The sequence below is a fragment of the Pongo pygmaeus genome, chromosome 4 (assembly GCF_028885625.2).
Source record: "Pongo pygmaeus isolate AG05252 chromosome 4, NHGRI_mPonPyg2-v2.0_pri, whole genome shotgun sequence".
In the NCBI taxonomy this organism is placed as follows: domain Eukaryota; kingdom Metazoa; phylum Chordata; class Mammalia; order Primates; family Hominidae; genus Pongo; species Pongo pygmaeus.
Window position 1 is genome coordinate 43,540,430 of NC_072377.2, and position 19,717 is coordinate 43,560,146.

Consider the following 19,717-nt stretch of genomic DNA (forward strand, 5'->3'; position numbering starts at 1 on the left):
GCAAATAAGGAAAATGAATGATAGCTGAGTCTAAAACATTAGAAATTGGTGGGGATTATAGTGAGCTGGACAGCTCAAATCCTATGTAGAAAAGGGTTCTCCATTTGGTTAAATTCAATTGCTGTAAAAGAAGAGTGGCCCTATATACTGGAATTTCCAAAAAGCCTATTTTTGTGTCCAATTTCTTCATCTTAAGAAATACTGTGGCCAGGCACGGTGGCTCACGCCTGTAATCCCAGCACTTTGAGAGATGGAGGCAGGCGATCACCTGAGGTCAGAAGTTCGAGACCAGCCTGGCCAACAGGGCAAAACTCTGTCTCTACTACAAATACAAAAAATTAGCCAGGCATGGTGGCGGGCTGTGTGAATAATAACAATTATGATAATATTTAATTTAATTTGTGTTATTTTATATTTATTTATTTTTTTGAGGCAGAGTCTCGCTCTGTCACCCAGGCTGGAGTGCAGTGGCACGATCTCGGCTCACTGCAAGCTCCGCCTCCCAGGTTCATGCCATTCTTCTGCCTCAGCCTCCCCAGTAGCTGGAACCACAGGTGCCCGCCACCATGCCTGGCTAATTTTTTTTGTATTTTTAGTAGAGACGGGGTTTCACCGTGTTAGCCAGGATGGTCTCGATATCCTGACCTCGTGATCTGTCCGCCTCAGTCACCCAAAGTGCTGGGATTACAGGCGTGAGCCACTGCGCCCAGCCTATTTTTTTTTTTTTTTTTTGAGATGGAGTCTGGCTCTGTCGCTCAGGCTAGAGTGCCGTGGCTTGGTCCCAGCTCACTGCAACCTCCGCCTCCCAAGTTCAAGCGATTCTCTTGCCTCAGCCTCTCGAGTAGCTGGGACTACAGGTGCATGCCACCATGCCCAGCTAATTTTTGTATTTTTAGTAGAGACAGGGTTTCACCGTGTTGGTCAGGCTGGTCTCAAACTCCTGACCTCATGATCCACCCCCCTCGGCCTCCCAAAATGCTGGGATTACAGGCATGAGCCACCAGCTGATGACAGTATTTTAAAACACCAATTCAATCTACAAGCGGCTAGCCTATCACTCCTGCAGACTCTCTTTAAACAATTCCATCTATTCTTTACACTTCAATATTCCTTTTATGCTGTAAACTTGCAAATCTCTATCTCTACGGTTAGTCTTCTTCCCTAAACTATATATAGGCCCATATATCCAAGGGCCTCTAACATTATCTCCTTATAATAACACCTCTTGTTCCATCCTCTCTCCCCAACCAGCTCCGCCAGTTGTATGTCCTATTTTGGTAGATGGTACCAACAATCTACTGGCTCAAGCCAGAAATCCAGGAGCCATCTTTGACTATTCCTTCTCCCTTGTCACCAATATATCCAGCAATATTTATTTAGTATCTATGGCATGCTTTACAGCCAATGTTGGTTCTATCTCTAGATTTTTTTTTTTTTGAGACAGGGTCTCACTCTGTTGCCCAGGCTGGAGTGAAGTGGCACCATCTTAGCTCACTGCAGCCTCAACCTCCCTGAGCTCAAGCGATCCTCCCACCCCAGTCCTTCAAGTAGCTGGAACAATAGGTGCACACCATCAATAATTATTTTGTATTTTGTAGAGACGATGTTTCACCATGTCACCCAGGCTGGTCTTGAATGCCTGGGTTCCAGCGATCCTCCCCGACTGGGCCTCCCAAAGTGCTGGGATTACAGGCCTGAACCACTGCGCCCAGCCTATCTCTAGATTCTGACCAGCTCTCTAATTCCATTTTCCCCCAAGGTTTCATCTACGTTACTAACAGTCTCCCAGTTGGTCTCTACTCCTAGCAGCTTGTCCCATTTAATCTGTTCTCCATATTGGCGCTAGAATTATCTCTTTAAAAAGTAAATCTTAGGATGTCACTATGCTTCAAGGCTTCCCCTTGCAAAAAGAAAATCTAACATCTTCAACACCGTTTATAAGGCACCCTTGTGCGTCTATCCAGCAACACTGTTTTCAGTTTCCTGAATGCTATAATCTTGGTGCCTTTGCATGTGCTATACTTTTTTGGCTAAGAACACTTAGACTTCACATCACTTAAAAACATTTTTTGTTTTAATACAGATGGGGTCTCGCTATGTGCCCAGGCTGGCCTCAAACTCCTGGGCTGAACTCCTCCTCCCCAACTCGGCCTCCCAAAGTGCTAGGATTACAAGCGTGAGCCACCGCGCCCACCCACATCTCTTCTTACAGGTCAACTGGCTTTCCTTGACACACAGTTACTTAGTTCTTCAGGTGTTGCGAAACTCATCACTAAGCACCTAGGCAATTACTCTTCAAAATATCTATGCACTCTACCAGACTTAAGATTCAGAAAGGCAGAAACCACATATACCTTGTTCACAGCTGGACTTCTCAGTGCCAAGTACTAGGATTCTCAATACATGTCTGTTGAAGTTATGATTACATTATTAGCATATAGCTATTTCAGTTCCTCCGTAATCCCAATTCTCAAGTTCTTTGAGAGGGAAAAAATAATAAGTAAATCTCAATTATAGAATTATCCTCAAAATGTATTTACATATAATATTTCTTTGGAGGAATTATGGAAGTAGTCACGTGCAGCTGACTGTGGGTCACTGGACTTTTTTTTTTTTTTTTGAGACGGAGTCTCGCTCTGTCGCCCAGGCTGGAATGCAGTGGCACTACCTCAGCTCACTACAACCTCCACCTCCCCGCTTCAAGCTATTCTCCTGCCTCAGCCTCCCGGATAGCTGGGATTACAGGCGCCCACCACCATGCCCGGCTAATTTTTGTATTTTTAGTAGAGACGGGGTTTCGCCATGTTGCCCAGGCTGGTTTCGAACTCCTGACCTCATGTGATCCGCCCACCTAGGCCTCCCAAAGTGTTGGGATTACAGGTATGAGCCACCGCGCCGGCCTGGACTCTTTAAAGGGGTGGGGAAGGCCTGCAGTAAGGGGATCCGGTGTAAATAATTCTGAGCAGCTCCAGGTCTTGAGCCCAGAAAGCACGTGCTGCGACAGGGCGCGGGGAGGGCGCGCTTTGCTGAGGAAGATTCCGGGCGGCCCGAACGTGCTCGCGCCCGTCGCTGCCGCTGCCGGCGCCGCGGCCGCCCGGGTGCCCAACCGAGCGCACGTGCGCCAGCGGGGCCCGAGCAGAAGGGGAGCCCCGGATCTCGCGAAGAAAATGGAGAGCGACCCACGGGTTAGGGGTCAGGAAAGGCCTGGGGCGCATTATGCCCTGGGAGGGGAAAGCACGGAACAAGAGGCTCTCAGGGACGGAGAAGAAGGAGGGCGGCCCACGAGCTAGGTAAGGCGGGCCAACCTAGGTCTCGGAAGGAAGGGGGCGGGGCAGGACGGGGCGGGAGGGGCCGCGCAGTAGCTGGGCTGTGAGGACGGTTGGCGAGTTCATTCTGGGCTCGGGTCGGGGAGTGTCCGCCCCTGGAGTCAAGCTGGGGAGGGTGAGAGATTGAAGGGCGGCGACTTAGGTTCCTAGCTTCTGGCACTGCCAGGCCCTGCACGAGCCTAAGCCCACCGTTGCCCGGTTTCTTCTCAGAGAGCAAGCCCTCGCCCTTCGTGAGCGCCAAATCCCCGCGCTCCGCCCCGCCCATCCACTGAGGGGTGTGGGTAGGGGCGTGGCCCGTTCGCTTGCTGATCGGCGCCCGGAAGGCGTCCGCGTCCGGCGGAGCTCGACGCGGTGACGGTGTGCGTCGACGTAAGTGACGCGCAAGCCTGGGCCGCTCCTCCTTCCCTCAGTGAGTGCCGGCCCGGTCGGGGCGGGGGAGAAGAGGGAGGGCGGGGGAGGGAGAGGCGACCCGAGAGTCGTTGTGGGTCGCGGGCCGGACCGGGTCCCGGGGCGGTGGGAGCCCCGGCCGGGCAGAAGGGCTTGGCGGGCCGTTAGAGGGCCGCCACGACTGTCGAGTCCCCTCCCTTGTTGGACTTGCGCGCCCCGGCGCTCGGAGCCTCCGGCGCTGTGCCCACCCCGCTCCAGCTCGCGTCTCCCGACTCCAATTAGGTCAGGCTCGGAGTCCCGCGGCCGCGGCTCCGGTCTCAACGCGCCGCGGCCGCTCGGCTCGCCTTTCTTTCCTCGCCTTCCTCTCCTCTTGCTTCACCCTCCCCCCTTCTTTTCACGTTGCTGGGTTTTTTTGTTGTTTTATGCTTCAGGGGTTTTGTTCCTCGGCTCGAGCTCATGGGTGTACATTATCATGCTCTTCTTTTGTAGAGCAGCCCGACGGCCATGGAGGCTGAAGAGACGATGGAATGCCTTCAGGAGTTCCCTGAACATCATAAAATGATCCTCGACCGATTGAATGAACAGCGAGAGCAGGACCGGTTTACTGACATCACCCTAATTGTCGACGGTGGGTAGGGCAGTGGGCAGAGGAGCGAATTTTTGGCTTCAGTTTTTTTCTGTCCTTCGGACACCCGCCTTTTTTTTTTTTTTTTTTTTTTTTTAAACCCATCCTCTATGGTCTCCCTACCAAAGTCTGCAGAGTGTGCACTGGGACCAGATTGCACTTGTCAGTGTCCACTCACACAGAGCGTGCTGCAGAAGGCTGGTTGGTCAGTCATGCTTTCCACGTAGTCTGGTGTTCATCTCATTTTAACTTCTTATATCCTGTTGAGTGCAAGATGATGTCGTTGGGGACAGGATGTCTCAGAATGTTTGGTTGATAGCCTCTTGTTGGTAAGCTTTGAGAAGTCCCTTACAGGAGTCATTTGGGAAGTGTTGATTTTTTTTCTAGTTTCCCAAATGGTCTTGAAGGGAGAATGAGAGAGATTCCTTTGCAGCACTCATACCCCCTTTGAGAATCTCCAAAATAAAATGGGGTCTTTACCAGTCTTAGGAGTTGCCTCTATAATGGCAGGAAATCCAGCTTGGGTATGTTTTCTGTTTAGTGCAAATGGGTTTCTCAAGGTAAGCTGTTTTTAAAATTATGGATCTACCATAGATGGAGTTTCCAAATATTAGGCATATTAAAATGTTTTTATAGCAGACATATCCAGCTTTGTGCTTACGGCTTTTTCTCTCTTTCCAAATGGTATGTGACATTTTGGGTTGTCCTTTTATTTAGCAGTTTCAACTGAGTTGGATATGCTTCTCACTACTTAATTGGAAATAACAAAGTGTCAAGAGGCTCCTTACCTAGTGTTGTAAATTAGCCTTTATAAAACTAAAGGGGTTTGAAGTGAAGATTTAACTTTATATCTAATTGAGATTAACATTTGCCAAGATAGCTGCCAAGAATATTCTGCATTTAGTTCAATAATTTCTATAGTTATTTAATGAAGGAAGACCTATTTTGCTTTATATGATTTTTAAGTCTATTTTATAGTTATACATTTGATTTTCGTGCTTGTGTATGATTTTCTTTTTTTTTATTTTACCTAGGACACCATTTTAAGGCTCACAAGGCTGTTTTGGCGGCTTGTAGTAAGTTCTTCTACAAATTCTTTCAGGAGTTTACCCAAGAACCTTTGGTGGAGATAGAAGGTAAATGATTGTTGTTGTTGTTTTTTTATTTAATAAATCAAAGAAGCCATTTTATTTAAATGCTTGTTTTAAATACAATACTTAGCAAACAATTGGTGAAGCAGTTTTAGGCAGTTTATCAAGACACCATAGGAAATAGGCATCAGTAGTTCCTATAGATAAAGGTAGATAAATTGCTCTTTTGATACCTGAGAAGTCTTACTTTCAGTGAAGTGCTTGGTTGAATGATCTGCCAAGAAAAACTTAGGATGGTAGATGTTGGTCTTTTCCATTGTGGAAACTGGTGGTCATTGTCTTTTGAAAACGTATTAAACGTGAATTACTATTTTTGTTCAGTGGGCTTATGTTTCAGACTGGTGGAGATGCTGCAGGTTACAGTAGAAGCTTCTACTCTGCTCTTTAGCAGAAGTAGTGATGTACTGGCAGAGGTACAGATGACATGCAGTGTAAAGTGGGCTGCCATAATAGGGAGAAAGCTAGGAAGAATGAACTGAAGTAGCGTTTAGAGGAAATTCTGGCTCTACAATGGGATGGATCAATACCTGTTACCTTGAAGCAATAAGTGATTTTTGTACTTTCTAGACATTTTTCTAGTAATAACCTGCCGAGTGCCAGGCGTTGTGATATGTAGTTTTGTGTATCGTCTAAGGCTCACAGCAATCCTTTGATGTTGGACAGGATGGCTTGTGCTTGTAGTCCCAGCTACTCGGGAGGCTGAGGCAGGTGGATTGCTTGAGCCCAGGAGTTCGAGGCCAGCCTAGGGCAACATAGACCCTGTCTTTTCAAAAAGGAAGTGGTATTATTTGTAATAATTTACACTTCATGAAACAGGCTCTAAAAGGTTACTTGCCCAGGGTTGCCCAACTAGCAAGGAATTAAGTTTGTGCTATTAATTACCATGCTTTTTCTTCTGCTGCTGCAGTAACTCCTCCCCTACCACCAGCATCAAAATCCGAAACAGCAGGAAATAAATGTTTGCCTACGTAATTACAGAATTTTAGCTTCTTTTAGGGTTCTTGGGTTTTGGTTTTATATCTATTTCATTGTGTACATATTCTTTGTTCTGAATGGGTTGCCTAAAAACATTCTTTTTTTCCCCTTTGATGCCTAGGGGAATAAAGAAAACAAAAAAGAGTTAAGAATATTCTTTAATTTTGGTATATTCCAGTTTAGCATTATAGCTGATATATTTGCAGCTAGAGTATCTTTTAATATGTATAATCAGAACAGAGATATAATTATGAAAATCCACAAAACTTAATAAAGTGAGACTCTAACTGCCCAGATGATAGTGGTTTCTACTACAAAGCAAGCCTCCATGAATTCATTCACACCTGAGGCTTATTAAATATGTAACCCCCCAGGCAGGTTACTTTACCTCAATTGCATACTTTTCTCCTCATCTGAAAAGTGGGTTCATAGGATTATAAAGACTAATTGCGATAACATGTAGAATGCTTGGCATAATATTTGGTGCATTGTCAAAGCTTGATAAACAGGGTCCGGTCTAAGAAACATTAGGGAGACCTCTTCTTTACAAAAAATTTAAAAAATTATTAACTGAGTCTGATGGCACATGCCTGTGGTCCCAGCTATTCAGGAGGCTGAGGCAGGAGGATTGCTGGGGCCCAGGAGGTCAAAGCTGCAGTGAGCCATGATTTTGCCACTGCATTGTAGCCTGAGTGACAGAGCAAGGCCCTGTCTCAAAAAAAAAAAAAGTCAGTTTATCATATTGAATACCTATAATATGTACTATGTTAGACCCAGGAGATGAAGAATTAATGAATAAGATGAAGTCGGAAAATTTCATAGCAGGTGAGCAACAGGCAAATAAAGGAGTACAAAAAGTATTACAAAGACTATTACTGTGAAATGGTATCAATGAAGAGGGAGAATGAGTGGTTTGATCTTCCTTAAAGAGGAAAGATTTCAAAGAGGAGTTCTGAGTCTGAGCAGAATTTTTTTTTTTTTTTTTTTTTGGAGATGGGTTTTAGCTCTTGTTACCCAGGCTGGAGTGCAATGGTGTGATCAGGCTGATCTCGAATTCCCCACCTCAGGTGATCTACCCGCCTCTTCCTCCCAAAGTGCTGGGATTACAGGTGTGAGACCACGACTGGCCAAGTCTGAGCAGAATTTTTAAGTCTTAAAAAATAAGTGGCCTGGCCAGATGCGGTGGATCACGCTGTAATCCCAGCACTTTGGGAGGCCGAGGCAGGCGGATTACCTGAGGTCGAGAGGTCGAGACCAGCCTGACCAACATGGTGAAACCCCGTCTCTACTAAAAATATAAAATTAGCCGGCGCGGTGGCGGGCACCTGTAATCCCAGCTACTCAGGAAGGCCGAGGCAGGAGAATCGCTTGAACCCGGGAGGCGGAGGTTGTAGCGAGCCGAGTCACGCCATTGCACTCCAGCCTGGGCAACAAGAGTGAAACTCCGTCTCAAAAGAAAAAGTGGCCCAAGCTGGAATATTTGTTGCTGATAGAATGAGCACAGATAACCTGGAGAAGTAGAAGTAGAGCCTGGTCTTCTGAAGACTAGTCACCTTGAGATTTAGGTCTGTGGCACACACAAGTCTTCAGTATTTGAACTGAAGATAAGAAAGCAAAATAGATAAGAAAGCAAAATAGACACACACTTTATTTCTGTCATTTGGTCAGATTCAGGTTTAAATAATTAATTTGGCTCAGTATCTTAAGCCCTTAACTTTAGGGTTACTGTACTGTCTAGCAAGGTCACCTGGCTGTGGAGAAAGCCCTGGGCATATAGTTAGTTAGAAAACTGAGTTTTAGCCCTGGCTTTAACTGTTTGTGTGCTGTGTGACCTTAGACATTTTGGCTTCCTTATTTTTCATGTCACATAATTTTGGAGTGTGTCATGGACATTTGAATGTTTTGTTACAAAACTAGATGCTGTTAAAATCCTCTGGAAAATATTTTTGGTTTTTTGGTTTTGCTTTAGCGGGCAGTTAACCTGGTTAGGTTCAGACTGCCTTTGTGGGCTGTGGATCCAGTTTGAACTTAGTTTTCAAAACCTTTGTATTGCCGTTCAGGTCCCAGGTGTGCCATCCATGCCATTGTGCAGTTCTCAACGCCTTTGCTCTGCCGCCTTGGGTCAGTTCACACATGGGCATCTTGGTGGTAAACTTGAGATTGTATACACAAATTTAGAGGACGTTTCTCCTCTCCATGACTTCGCTTGTACGCAGGTTCCCAAGAGTTTCTTTTCGTGGTTCTTTGGTGAGAAAACTGGGATTTTAGCTTCTTTGTGCTTTCATACGTTTTCTGTAGAGGGGCTCATGTCCTGGACAAAATGGAGAGAGAGAAAAGTTAGAGAAAAAATAAAATGAATTCCCTCCTTCATACTCTTCTGATCATTGTCTTTTTCCTAGTTCTTTTGTCAGAAGAACTAGAGTTTAGGAGACAGCCACCAGCCACAGGTGTGCAGACTCAGGATTGGGGCTTGCTTTGAGGCAGAGCTGAGAGAGAAGAAAAATTACCAGATATCCACCCCTCCCCATTGTCCCTCTCCCATTCATCATCTTTTCTGGTTCTCTAGCCAGAAGGAGTTTCTCTTGGAACTTTTCTCTGTCTTCACTCACTGCACAGTTAATGAGATTTGGGCTGTCCTCAAGTCTAAGCCGACATGTGGGGAAAAAAAACCCAGGAAACTCACTACTGTTTTGAGTTTTGATTTCTCTCCCCAGTCTGATTGCTTCAACTTACTTTTCAGAGTCCTTGTATATTTGCTTTATGTACTCTTTCCAGGATTTTTAGTAGTAATCAATGGACAAGATAGGGTGGAGTGTGCTTTCTCCATCTTAGCTAGAACTGGGACCCCATCCCCCACTCGTAAAATATAAATAATGACTTTTAGCATGGTACATTAGATGGGCATTAGAGACACCAGGGAAGCTATTACAAATATAAATGCCCAGGTTGTATCTCCAGATAATTAAAAGTCTTTCAAGAGTGGGATCCAGGCAACTATATTTAAAAGTTCTCTAGGTTCTTGCTATGTAGGTTGTGGTCTGAGGACCACTACGTGGGGATCATTTGGAAACTTGTTAGAAATGTAGACTCAGGTTCCACTCCAGACCTGCTGAATTGGAACAAGATCCCCAGATGATGCCTACGCACAGTAGAATTTGAGCAGCACTGCCCTAGCATGATTCTAGTGTGCAGTCAATGTTGAGGACCACTGTCTTAGAGGATTGCGTAAAAGCAAATGACGTGTATATAAATTTGGATTGTAATATTCTCTATGAGTATAAACTCATTAGGTGCAAGCTGAGCTCACCCTCCGTGTTTTCTGTGTTCCTGGTTAAAGTAAGTTACCTTTGATGAGAACCACAGGTTCATCTTTGACTTCAAATCAGATTTGTTGCTATTGAAGCTAATTGGATCCCAGCTCAGCTTTGTGGCTTGAATTCACAACATATAAAATCTTCAACAGACATTCATTCCTTTGTTCAGAACACACAACCTTCTAACCTGAACCTCCAATTTTCTAAATTCATTTTTTTTCTACTTCACCTGAAACCACAGATCCATGGCACTTAGTTTCTCTGTAACAGCAGCTCTACCATGGTGTCCAGAAATTTTAGCCCCTACTATCAAGGACAAAACATGCTTGTACATGTTTATACATCTTTTTGAGTAGGAGTTTTCCACCAGTTGCAGAGATTCCCTGAGTCTAGAGTAATGCCAGAATGCTGCCCCCTTTTACTCCTTTCTAAGCATTTCTGTCAGGGAGAATACTCAGATTCAGTTGTTCACTTTAACATTTTCCTTAAATACTCTCTTAGAAAAGTTGTATTCTGCACACTTCTGTTATGAAGGGAGTAAGGGATTGCTGAGATTTGTTAAGTTACCAAACTAGTCTTGGGTAGATGTATAATTATTATATATCTACCATCACTTCATTTAGCTGGGCAAGTGTTATCAGTTTGGTTCATGTTGGCTAATTAGGTCACTGGTTTGTTCCTAGGACAGTGTTGGGCTGGTCATATAAGTTAGAAGCACCTGGGGGCCAGGCGCGGTGGCTCACGCTGGTAATCCCAGCACTTGGGAGGCCGAGGTGGGCGGATCATGAGGTCAGGAGATCAAGATCATCCTGGCTAACAGGGTGAAACCCTGTCTCTACTAAAAATACAGAAAAAATTAGCTGGGCATGGTGGTGGGCACCTGTAGTCCCAGCTACTTGGGAGGCTGAGGCAGGAGGATGGTGTGAACCTGGGAGGCAGACCTTGCAGGGAGCTGAGATAGTGCGCCGCTACACTCCAGCCTGGGCGACAGAGCAAGACTCCATCTCAAAAAAAAAAAAAAGCACCTGGGGTGCTCATAATAAGAAAACAAAAATCCAGATGTTTATCCCAGTTTTGATTCCAAAGATCAGGTACCAGGACTTTCTTTTTGGAGACAGGGTCTTGCTCTGTCACCCAGGCTGGAGTGCAGTGTACCATCATGGCTCATTGCAACCTTGACCTCCTGAGTTCAAGCAGTCCTCTCACCTCAGCCTTCTAACTAAGGCACATGCCACCAAGGCCAGCTAGTTTTTGTATTTTTATTTATTATTTATTATTATTACTATTTTTGAGACGGAGTCTCACTCTGTTGCCCAGGTTGGGGTGCAGTGTGGTGTGATCTTGGCTCACTGCAACCTCCGCTCCCAGGTTCAAGCAATTCTCATGCCTCAGCTTCCCAAGTAGCTGGAATTAAGGCTCCCACCACCACGCCCAGCTAGTATTTTTTGTATTTTTAGTAGAGACAGAGTTTCACCATGTTGGCCAGGCTGGTCTCAAACTCCTGACCTAAAATGATCTGCCTGCTTCAGCCTCCCAAAGTGCTGGTATTGCAGGCATGAGCCACCATGCCCAGCCTAGTTTTTGTATTTTTTGTAGAGAAGAGATCTCACTACTTTGCCCATGCCGGTCTTGAACTACCGGCCTTAAGCAATGCTCCTGCCTTGGCCTCCCATAGTGCTAGGATTACAGGCATGAGCCACCACACCCAGCCCTTGGTACCAGTACTTTATTTAGTCTATAGGTGATACTCATCAGTCAAGACAGGGAGCTAGGTCCACAATTCCTTATTCAGATCTTCTCAGAGGCCAGACATACTTCTCAACATTCCAGATTTTAGAATTTTTCTAAGGGTAATGAAAAACATAATACTCACAAATACTAGTAGTTTAGCAGCATAGCGTGTTAGTATTCACTGTAAGTGGGATAAAGACGACATAGCCTCATGTCAGTTGAGATCAAATTTTGCTGCCAGATTTATGGAGAAACTTCTGGTTTTTGTTTGTTTGTTTGTTTGAGATGGAGTCTTGCTCTGTCACCCAGGCTGGAGTGCAGTGGCACAATCTCAGCTCACTACAACCTCTGCCTCCTGGGTTCAAGCGATTCTCCTGCCTCAGCCTCCCGAGTGGCTGGGATTACAGGTGCGTGCCACCACGCCCGGCTACTTTTTGTATTTTTAGTAGAAACGGCAGGGTTTCACCATGTTGGTCAAGCTGGCCTGGAACTCCTGACCTCGTGATCCGCCTGTCTCGGCCTCCCAAAGTGCTGGGATTAGAGGCATGAGCCACCACACCCAGCCGAAACTTCTGGTTTTAAGAGAAATGGGAGGCCAGGCGGGGTGGCTCATGCCTGTAATCCCAGCACTTTGGGAGGCCGAGGCAGGCAGATTGCCTGAGCTCAGGAGTTCAAGACCAGCCTGGGCAACACGATGAAACCCTGTCTCTACTGAAAATACAAAAATTAGCCGGGCATGGCAGCGTGTGCTTGTAGTCCCAGCTACTGGGGAGGCTGAGGCAGAATTGCTTGAACCCAAGAGGTGGAGATTGCAGTGAGCCGAGATTAGGCCACTGCACTCCAGGCTGGGCGATGGAGTGAGACTCTGTCTCCACAAAAAAAAAAAAAAAAAAAGAGATACAGGAAAGTAGAGGCAATGTGGCTGAGAGATAATAAGGCAGAATCAAAAAGATTTGTCATTGATTCAGTATGGTGGTGAGGGAGAGAAAGAAATAAAATATACATTTTGTGAGATGAGTAATATAAGAGTAAGAGCAGATTCAAAATGATATTTTTTCTTTGATAACTTTCTTCTCCTAACTTCAAAATTAGTTTTCCTGAATGTTCATAGTGCTGGTTGTTAAATGAGAAAAGTTTTGAAGTGGTTGATGCTTCGATTCTTTTACCACATTTTTTAATTTTAATTTTAATTTTTTTTAAGACAGTGTTTTGCTCTTGTTGTCCAGGCTGGAGTGCATTGGTGTGATCTCGGCTCACCGCAACCTCCGCCTCCCGGGTTCAAGCGATTCTCTTGCCTCAGCCTCTCGAGTAGCTGGGATTACAGGCATGCGCCACCACGCCCGGCTGATGTTTTTGTATTTTTAGTAGAGATGGGATTTCTCCGTGTTGGTCAGGCTGATCTTGAACTCTCGATCTCAGGTGATCCACCTGCCTCGGCCTCCCAGAGTGCTGGGATTACAGGCATGAGCCAACACGCCCGGCTATTTTGTTTGTTTTTTGAGATGGAGTCTCACTCTGCCACGCAGGCTGGAGTGCAGTGGCACGATCTCAGCTCACTGCAACCTCCATCTCCCGGGTTCAGGTGATTCTCCTGCCTTAGCCTTCTGAGTAGCTGGGATTACAGGCACTCACTACCACACCTGGCCAATTTTTGTATTTTTAATAGAGATGGGGTTTCGCCTTGTTGGCCAGGCTGGTCTTGAACTCCTGACCTCAGGTGATCTGCCCGTCTTGGCCTCCCAGGGTGCTGGGATTACAGGTGTGAGCCACAGCGCCCGGCCTCCAAGCTTACCACTTTTTTTATTTTGAGATGGAGTTTCGCTTGTTGCCCAAGCTGGAGTGCAATGGCGCGATCTCGGCTCACTGCAACCTCTACCTCCCAGGTTCAAGCGATTGTCCTGCCTCAGCCTCCCAAGTAACTGGGATTACAGGCGTGCACCACCACACCCGGCTAATTTTTTGTATTTTTAGCGGAAATGGGGTTTCACCATTTTAGCCAGGCTGGTCTTGAACTCCTGACCTCAGGTGATCCTCCTGCCTTGGCCTCTCAAAGCGCTGGGATTACAGACGTTAGCCACCACGCCTGGCCCTTATCACATTTTTTGACCACCTCTGTGTTGACATGGCATACGAGGTTTTCTCCAAGTGGAAGATCCCCCTCAAAAGATTGTCAACAAGTGTTTGGACTTAAGCAGGAAAGCAGAGGAACGATCATGAAATTGTAATATATTTGAGAATCCTAGTGGTATTAAGATTTTCTAGCTAATATAGTTTACATCCCTAGCATTTGATTCCCTCAAGAGTTCAGCAAAGCCTTTCTGGTAAAAATATTAATAAAGGTCAAGATGTAAATTGGAAGAATAAGCAGTAATTCACCCATCCTACCACCAGAGAACAACATGAGTAGGCGTATGTGCGTATGTACAAAAAAAAAACATGGGGGGACTTTAGAATTATGAGTAAGAGATTGTGAACCTATAGTGAATGAGAACATGTATCTTCAAACTTTTCCAAGCAGGAAGGAAAAGTTTGAAGTTTTTGTCCTGTTAGTATCCTATTTAAAATCTTTGTCATAGACTTAGGAGTCAGACCATCTGGGTTTTATCACTTTATAGAGTTGTTATGAGGATTAAGTGAGTTAATGCTTGTAAAGTATTTAGAGCCTTGCTTTTTATATATATAGTAAGTGTTACGTATGTGTGTTTGATTAAAAATCAAAATTTCCTTCTACTTTGGAAACATTTACACATTGTTTTAAAAAGGATTTTTCTTGTACTTTTAAACTTTTGGCCAAAACTTCTGAAAGACAGCAAAAGCTAGTTGTGTTTTCTTTGGGCTACTCTCATATACTAAAGAATAAATGAAAGCAACAAGGAGAAAAAATACTAGGGGAACCAAATAAAATTAGCCCTCAGTGAGTCCAGTTATTTTTGTTTGCTTATTTGGTAGAGTGTAACTCGGTCTTTTTATATTTTATGGTATTTCTCAATATTCAGATTGCTTTTAGACGTTTTGAAAATGAGTTTGCTGAGGCTCAGAGGTTCTGAATTGCCCCAGATCACTCAGTTCATGGAAGAGCTGTGAGTAAAATATGAAAGTTCTGACTTCCTGAATGGTATCCTTTCTTTTTTTTTTTTTGAGACAGAGTCTCGCTGTATTGTCCACCCTGGATTGCAGTGGCATGATCTCGGCTCACTGCAACCTCCACCTCCTGGGTTCAAGCAACTCTCCTGCCTCAGCCTCCCCAGTAGCTGGGATTACAGGCGCACACTACCACACCCATCTAATTTTGTTATATTTTTGGTAGAGATGGCGTTTCACCATGTTGGCCAGGGTGGTCTCGAATTCCTGACCTCAAGTTATCTGCCCACCTCATCCTCCCAAAGTGCTGGGATTACAGACATGAGCCACTGTGCCCAGCCAGGAACCTTTGTTTACACAAATAGAGGATGCTGCTTTGAACACTTAAATGATATTCCACCAGCATTCTTACTGTGGTCCTGAAGGCCGCATTCAGATGTGTAAAACAGGTGGGAAGAACATATTTTGTGAATTGCAGTTTTACCTATTGTGTGCAGTTTGGACTTGGGCATTTCTTAGTCTAAAATCTATGTTAAATGTAGGTTTTCTTTTTGTTTTTCTTAATAGCGTCTCGTAGCCTTTCATTAGCAGACTGAACCAATAATATATAGCATTGAGAGAGATAAAGAAACAGTATCACTTTAGGACTAAGTTTTAAACACAAAACTGTCAAAAGTATCAATGATAAATGGCATAATTTTGAAAGTGACGTTAGGCCTGGTGTGGTGGCTCACAACTCTAATCACAGCACTTTAGGAGGCTGAGGCGGACGGATCATGAAGTCAGGAGTTTGACACCAGCCTGGCCAACATAGTGAAACCCCATCTCTACTAAAAATACAAAAAATTAGCCAGGCGTGGTGGTGGGCACCTGTAATCTCAGCTACTCGGGAACCTGAGGCAGGAGAATCGTTTCAATCCGGGGAGGCGGAGGTTGCAGTGAGCCGAGATCACGCCATTTCACTCTAGCCCAGGCAACAGTGGGAAACTCCATCTCAAAAAAAGAAAGAAAGAAAGAAAAGAAGGTGACTTTAGTATTTATTCATTTATTCCTGCTTTGTGTTCTTGCATTTTAGGAAGCACTGTTAGGTACTGTGATGTGAGTGTACAGATCAAAAATCACTTTCCTGAAGTAGTTTACAGTCAAGAGATGTCCATGAATTGTCATTATCAGAATGGGTACAGAGTTTACAGAGTTGAACCTTGGAGAATTAAAGAATGTTTAACCCATTTATGCCTGAAATCACAATTTTTTTTATTTCAATTTGAAATCAAATTTTTCACAATTTGAAAAATCAGACGTTGGTGATGACCTTGAGCAGTAGGATATTAATAACTCCCCCATGCTTAGTGTTCAAATAATGGAACGCTAGGCATAAATGGATTAAATAATGAAGGAATGGAAAGTGTGAACAGACCTACAACTACTGTAGAGCTTGTATCAGTTGTCAGAAACCTTCCAACAAAGAAAAGCATAGGACCAGATGGCTTCATTGATTAATTCAGTGAAATGTTAAAAGAGAAATTAATGCCGGTCCTTCTCACAGCCTTCCAAAAAAACTGAAGAGGAAGGAATATTTCCAAATTCATTGGTAGGCCAGCATTACCCCAGTACCAAAGCAAGACAGGCCACAAAAAAGAAAACTATAGCCCAATATCCTTGATGAATATAGATGCAAAACTTTGCAGTGAAATACTAGCAGACTGATTCTAACAGCAAGGTACAGGTATCATATTCCATGACTAAGTGAGATTTATCCTTAGGATGCAAGGATGGTTCAACATACGAAAATTAGTTAATGTGATATACCATACTAACAATAAAGAAGCAAAATGACGTGAGCATCTCAATAGATGAAGAAAAAGCCTTGGACAAAATTTAATACCCTTTCCCAGTAAAAACTCTTGAACAAATGAGGAATAGAAGGAAATTATCTCAACATAATAAAGGCCCACAGCTAGCATACTCAACGGTGAAAAACTGACACTTTTTTCTCTAAGATCAAGGAACAAGACAAGGATGCCTACTCTTATCACTTCAATATAGTACTGGAAATCCTTGCTAGAGCAATTAGGCAAGAAAAAGAAGTAAATGCCATCCAAGTAAGAAAGGAAGAAATCAATCTGTTTTTGCAGATGACATCTTATATATAGAAAACTTTAAAGACAACACAAAAAACTACTAGAACTAATAAATTTAGTAAAGTTGCAGGGATTTCGGCATACAAAAGTCAGTTGCTTTTTTTTTTTTGGGAGACGGAGTTTCACTCTTGTTGCCCAGGCTGGAATGCAGTGGCGTGACCTCGGCTCACTGCAGCCTCCGCCTCCTGGGTTCAAATGATTCTCCTGCCTCACCCTCCCGAGTAGCTGGAATTACAGGCGCCCCCCCATCACACCCAGCTAATTTTTTGTATTTTTAGTAGAGACAAGGTTTCACCATTTTGGCCAGGCTGGTCTCGCGCTTCTGACCTCAGGTGATCCATCCGCCTCAGCCTCCCAAAGTGTTAGATTGCAGGCATGAGCCACCGCACCTGGCCATCAGTTGCATTTTTTTTTTGAGACCGAGTTTTGCTCTTGTTGCCCAGGCTGGAGTGCAATGGCGCGATCTCGGCTCACCACAACCTCCACCTCCCACGTTCAAGCAATTCTCCTGCCTCAGCCTCCCGAGTAGCTGGGATTACAGGCATGCACCACCATGCCTGGCTAATTTTGTATTTTTAGTAGAGATGGGGTTTCTCCATGTTGAAGCTGGTCTCGATCTCCTGACCTCAGGTGATCCACCCACCTTGGCCTCCCAAAGTGTTGGGATTACAGGCGTGAGCCACTGCGCCCGGCCATCAATTGCATGTTTATACACTGACAATGAACTATCTGGAAAGGAAATTAGGAGAACAATCCCATTTATATTGACACCATAAAGAATAAAGTAACTGGGAATAGGCTTAACCTTTCACTTCCTTAGGTGAGAGACATGCAATACGGAGAACCATAAAACATTAAAGAAATTGGGCTGGGCACAGTGGCTCACGCCTGTAATCCCAGCACTTTGGGAGGCAGAGGCGGGTGGATTGCTTGAGGTCAGGAGTTCAAGACCAGCCTGAACAACATGGTGAAACCCTGTCTCTTCCGAAAAAAAATACAAAAAGTAGCTGGGTATGGTGGCCCATTCCTGTAGTCCCAGCTACTCGGGAGGCTGAGGAAGGAGAATCGCTTGAACCCGGGAGGTGGAGGTTGCGGTGAGCTGAGATCACACCTCTGTACTCCAGCTTGGGCAACAGAGTGAGACTTGGTCTCAAAGAAAAAAAAAAAATGAACTGCTATAACATTTGAAACTCTCTGAGCATCAACATGACTCAATGGAAATGCTTGTTGGAGAATTTTGGATTTCGGATTTTCAGATTTGGGATGCTCAACCTGTGTCAAGTATAATGCAAATATTTCAAAATCCAAAACAGTTGTGATCCCAAGCTTTTCATATGAGGGATATCCAGCCTGTATTACAAAAAGTGGGCTACAGATTCAATACAATCCCTCTCAAAATCCTGATGGAATTTTTTTTGTTTTATGGAAACAGGAAAAGCAGTTCTAAAATTCATATGGAACCACAGAAAATCATGGACTAGCCAAATCAGTCTTGAGAAAGAACAAAGCTAGAGGCATCATACTTTTTTTTTCTGTTGCCCAGGCTGAAGTGCAGTGGTGTAATCTTGGCCCACTGTAGTCTCCGTCTCCCCAGTTCGTGTGATTCTCCTGCTTTAGCCTCCCAAGTAGCTGGGATTACAGGTGCGTGCCACCATCCCCAGCTAATTTTTTTTTCTTTTTTTTTTTTTAAGTAGAGATGGAGTTTCACCATATCAACCAGGCTGATCTTGAACTCCTGACCTCAGGTGATCCACCAGCTTTGGTCTCCCAAGGTGCTGGGATTACAGGCATGAGCCACTGTGCCCAGCCGACATTATACTTCTTGATATCAAAATATTTTATGAGCTACAATAACCAGAACAGTATGGGCCTAGCTTAAAGAGACATACAGACCAGTGGAGCAGAATAGAGAGCCCTCAAATAAAAACATGCAAATAATATGGTCAACTGATCTTCAAGGATGCCAAGAATGCACAATAAGGAAGGAATGTTTTCTGCAACAAATGATGTTGGAAGAACTAGGTATTCACATGAAAAAAGATGAAATTGGACCCCGTCTTCTTCCATAAAAAGAAAAAAACTCAAAATGAATTGGAGACTTAGACATAAGACCAAAAAATGTAAATCTCCTGGAAGAAAACATGAGGGGAAGCTTCACCACATCATTCTTAGTGATTTCATGGATGTGACATCAAAAGCACAGCCAACAACAGAAAATAAGACAGGTGGGACTACATCAAACTAAAAAGCTTCTGTACAGCAAAGGAAACAACTGAGTGAAAAGGAAATCTAAGGAATGGGAGAAAATATTTGCAAAACCAAATAAATGATAAGGAATGAATCCCAAAAATATATAAGAAACTCCCACAACTGATAGTAAAAAATATCTGCCCAATTAAAAACAGTCTAAATGATGCAGAAAAAAATTAAATTAAAAATGTTTTTTTAAATGTGCTAAGAACTTGAACAGACATTTCTCCAAACAGATGGCCAACAGATACATGAAAAAAACGTTCAGTGTCACTAGGCATCAAGGAAATGCAAATCAAAACCACTATGAGGTATCAGTCACTTCACACCTTTCAGGATGGCTATCAAAAAAAAGACAACTAGTATTGGTGAGGATATAAATAAATTGGAATCCTTGCACAATGTTGGCAGGAATAGGTGCAGCCATTATGGAAAACAGTATGAATGTTCCTTAAAAAATTAAAATACAATACAATTCAGCAATTCCACTTGCTGAACATTTATCCAAAATAACTGAAATCAGGATCTTGAAGTTTTAGCACTCTTGTGTTCATTGCAGCACTATTTACAGTAGCCACGAGAGGAAATAAATATTCGTCAACAGATTAATGGATAAAGAAAATGTAGTATATGTATCCAATGGAATACTATTCAGCTCTTAAGAACAAGGGTATTCTGCATATGCAATCACATGGATGAACCTTGAGGACATTATGCTAAGTGAAATAAGCCAGTC

At 44.0% G+C, this 19,717-nt stretch overlaps 1 protein-coding gene across 13 annotated transcripts in view; it reads left to right on the forward strand.

Moving 5' to 3' along the window:
• Positions 1-3,068: 3,068 nt before the first annotated feature.
• ZNF131 (zinc finger protein 131) overlaps positions 3,069-19,717 on the forward strand; it is a 53,273-nt gene continuing 36,624 nt past the window's right edge. For 2 of the 13 annotated variants that reach the window (XM_054486962.2, XM_054486968.2), the window contains exons 1-3: positions 3,732-3,995; positions 4,203-4,341; positions 5,373-5,474. In XM_054486962.2, the coding sequence (XP_054342937.1) occupies positions 4,218-4,341; positions 5,373-5,474 (226 nt within the window). In that variant the 5' untranslated portion in view covers positions 3,732-3,995; positions 4,203-4,217. Of the gene's footprint in view, positions 3,996-4,202; positions 4,342-5,371; positions 5,475-18,696; positions 18,957-19,717 lie in introns of those variants that run through there. The other 11 variants (XM_054486963.2, XM_063664790.1, XM_054486960.2 and 8 more) reach the window with 11 other exon arrangements.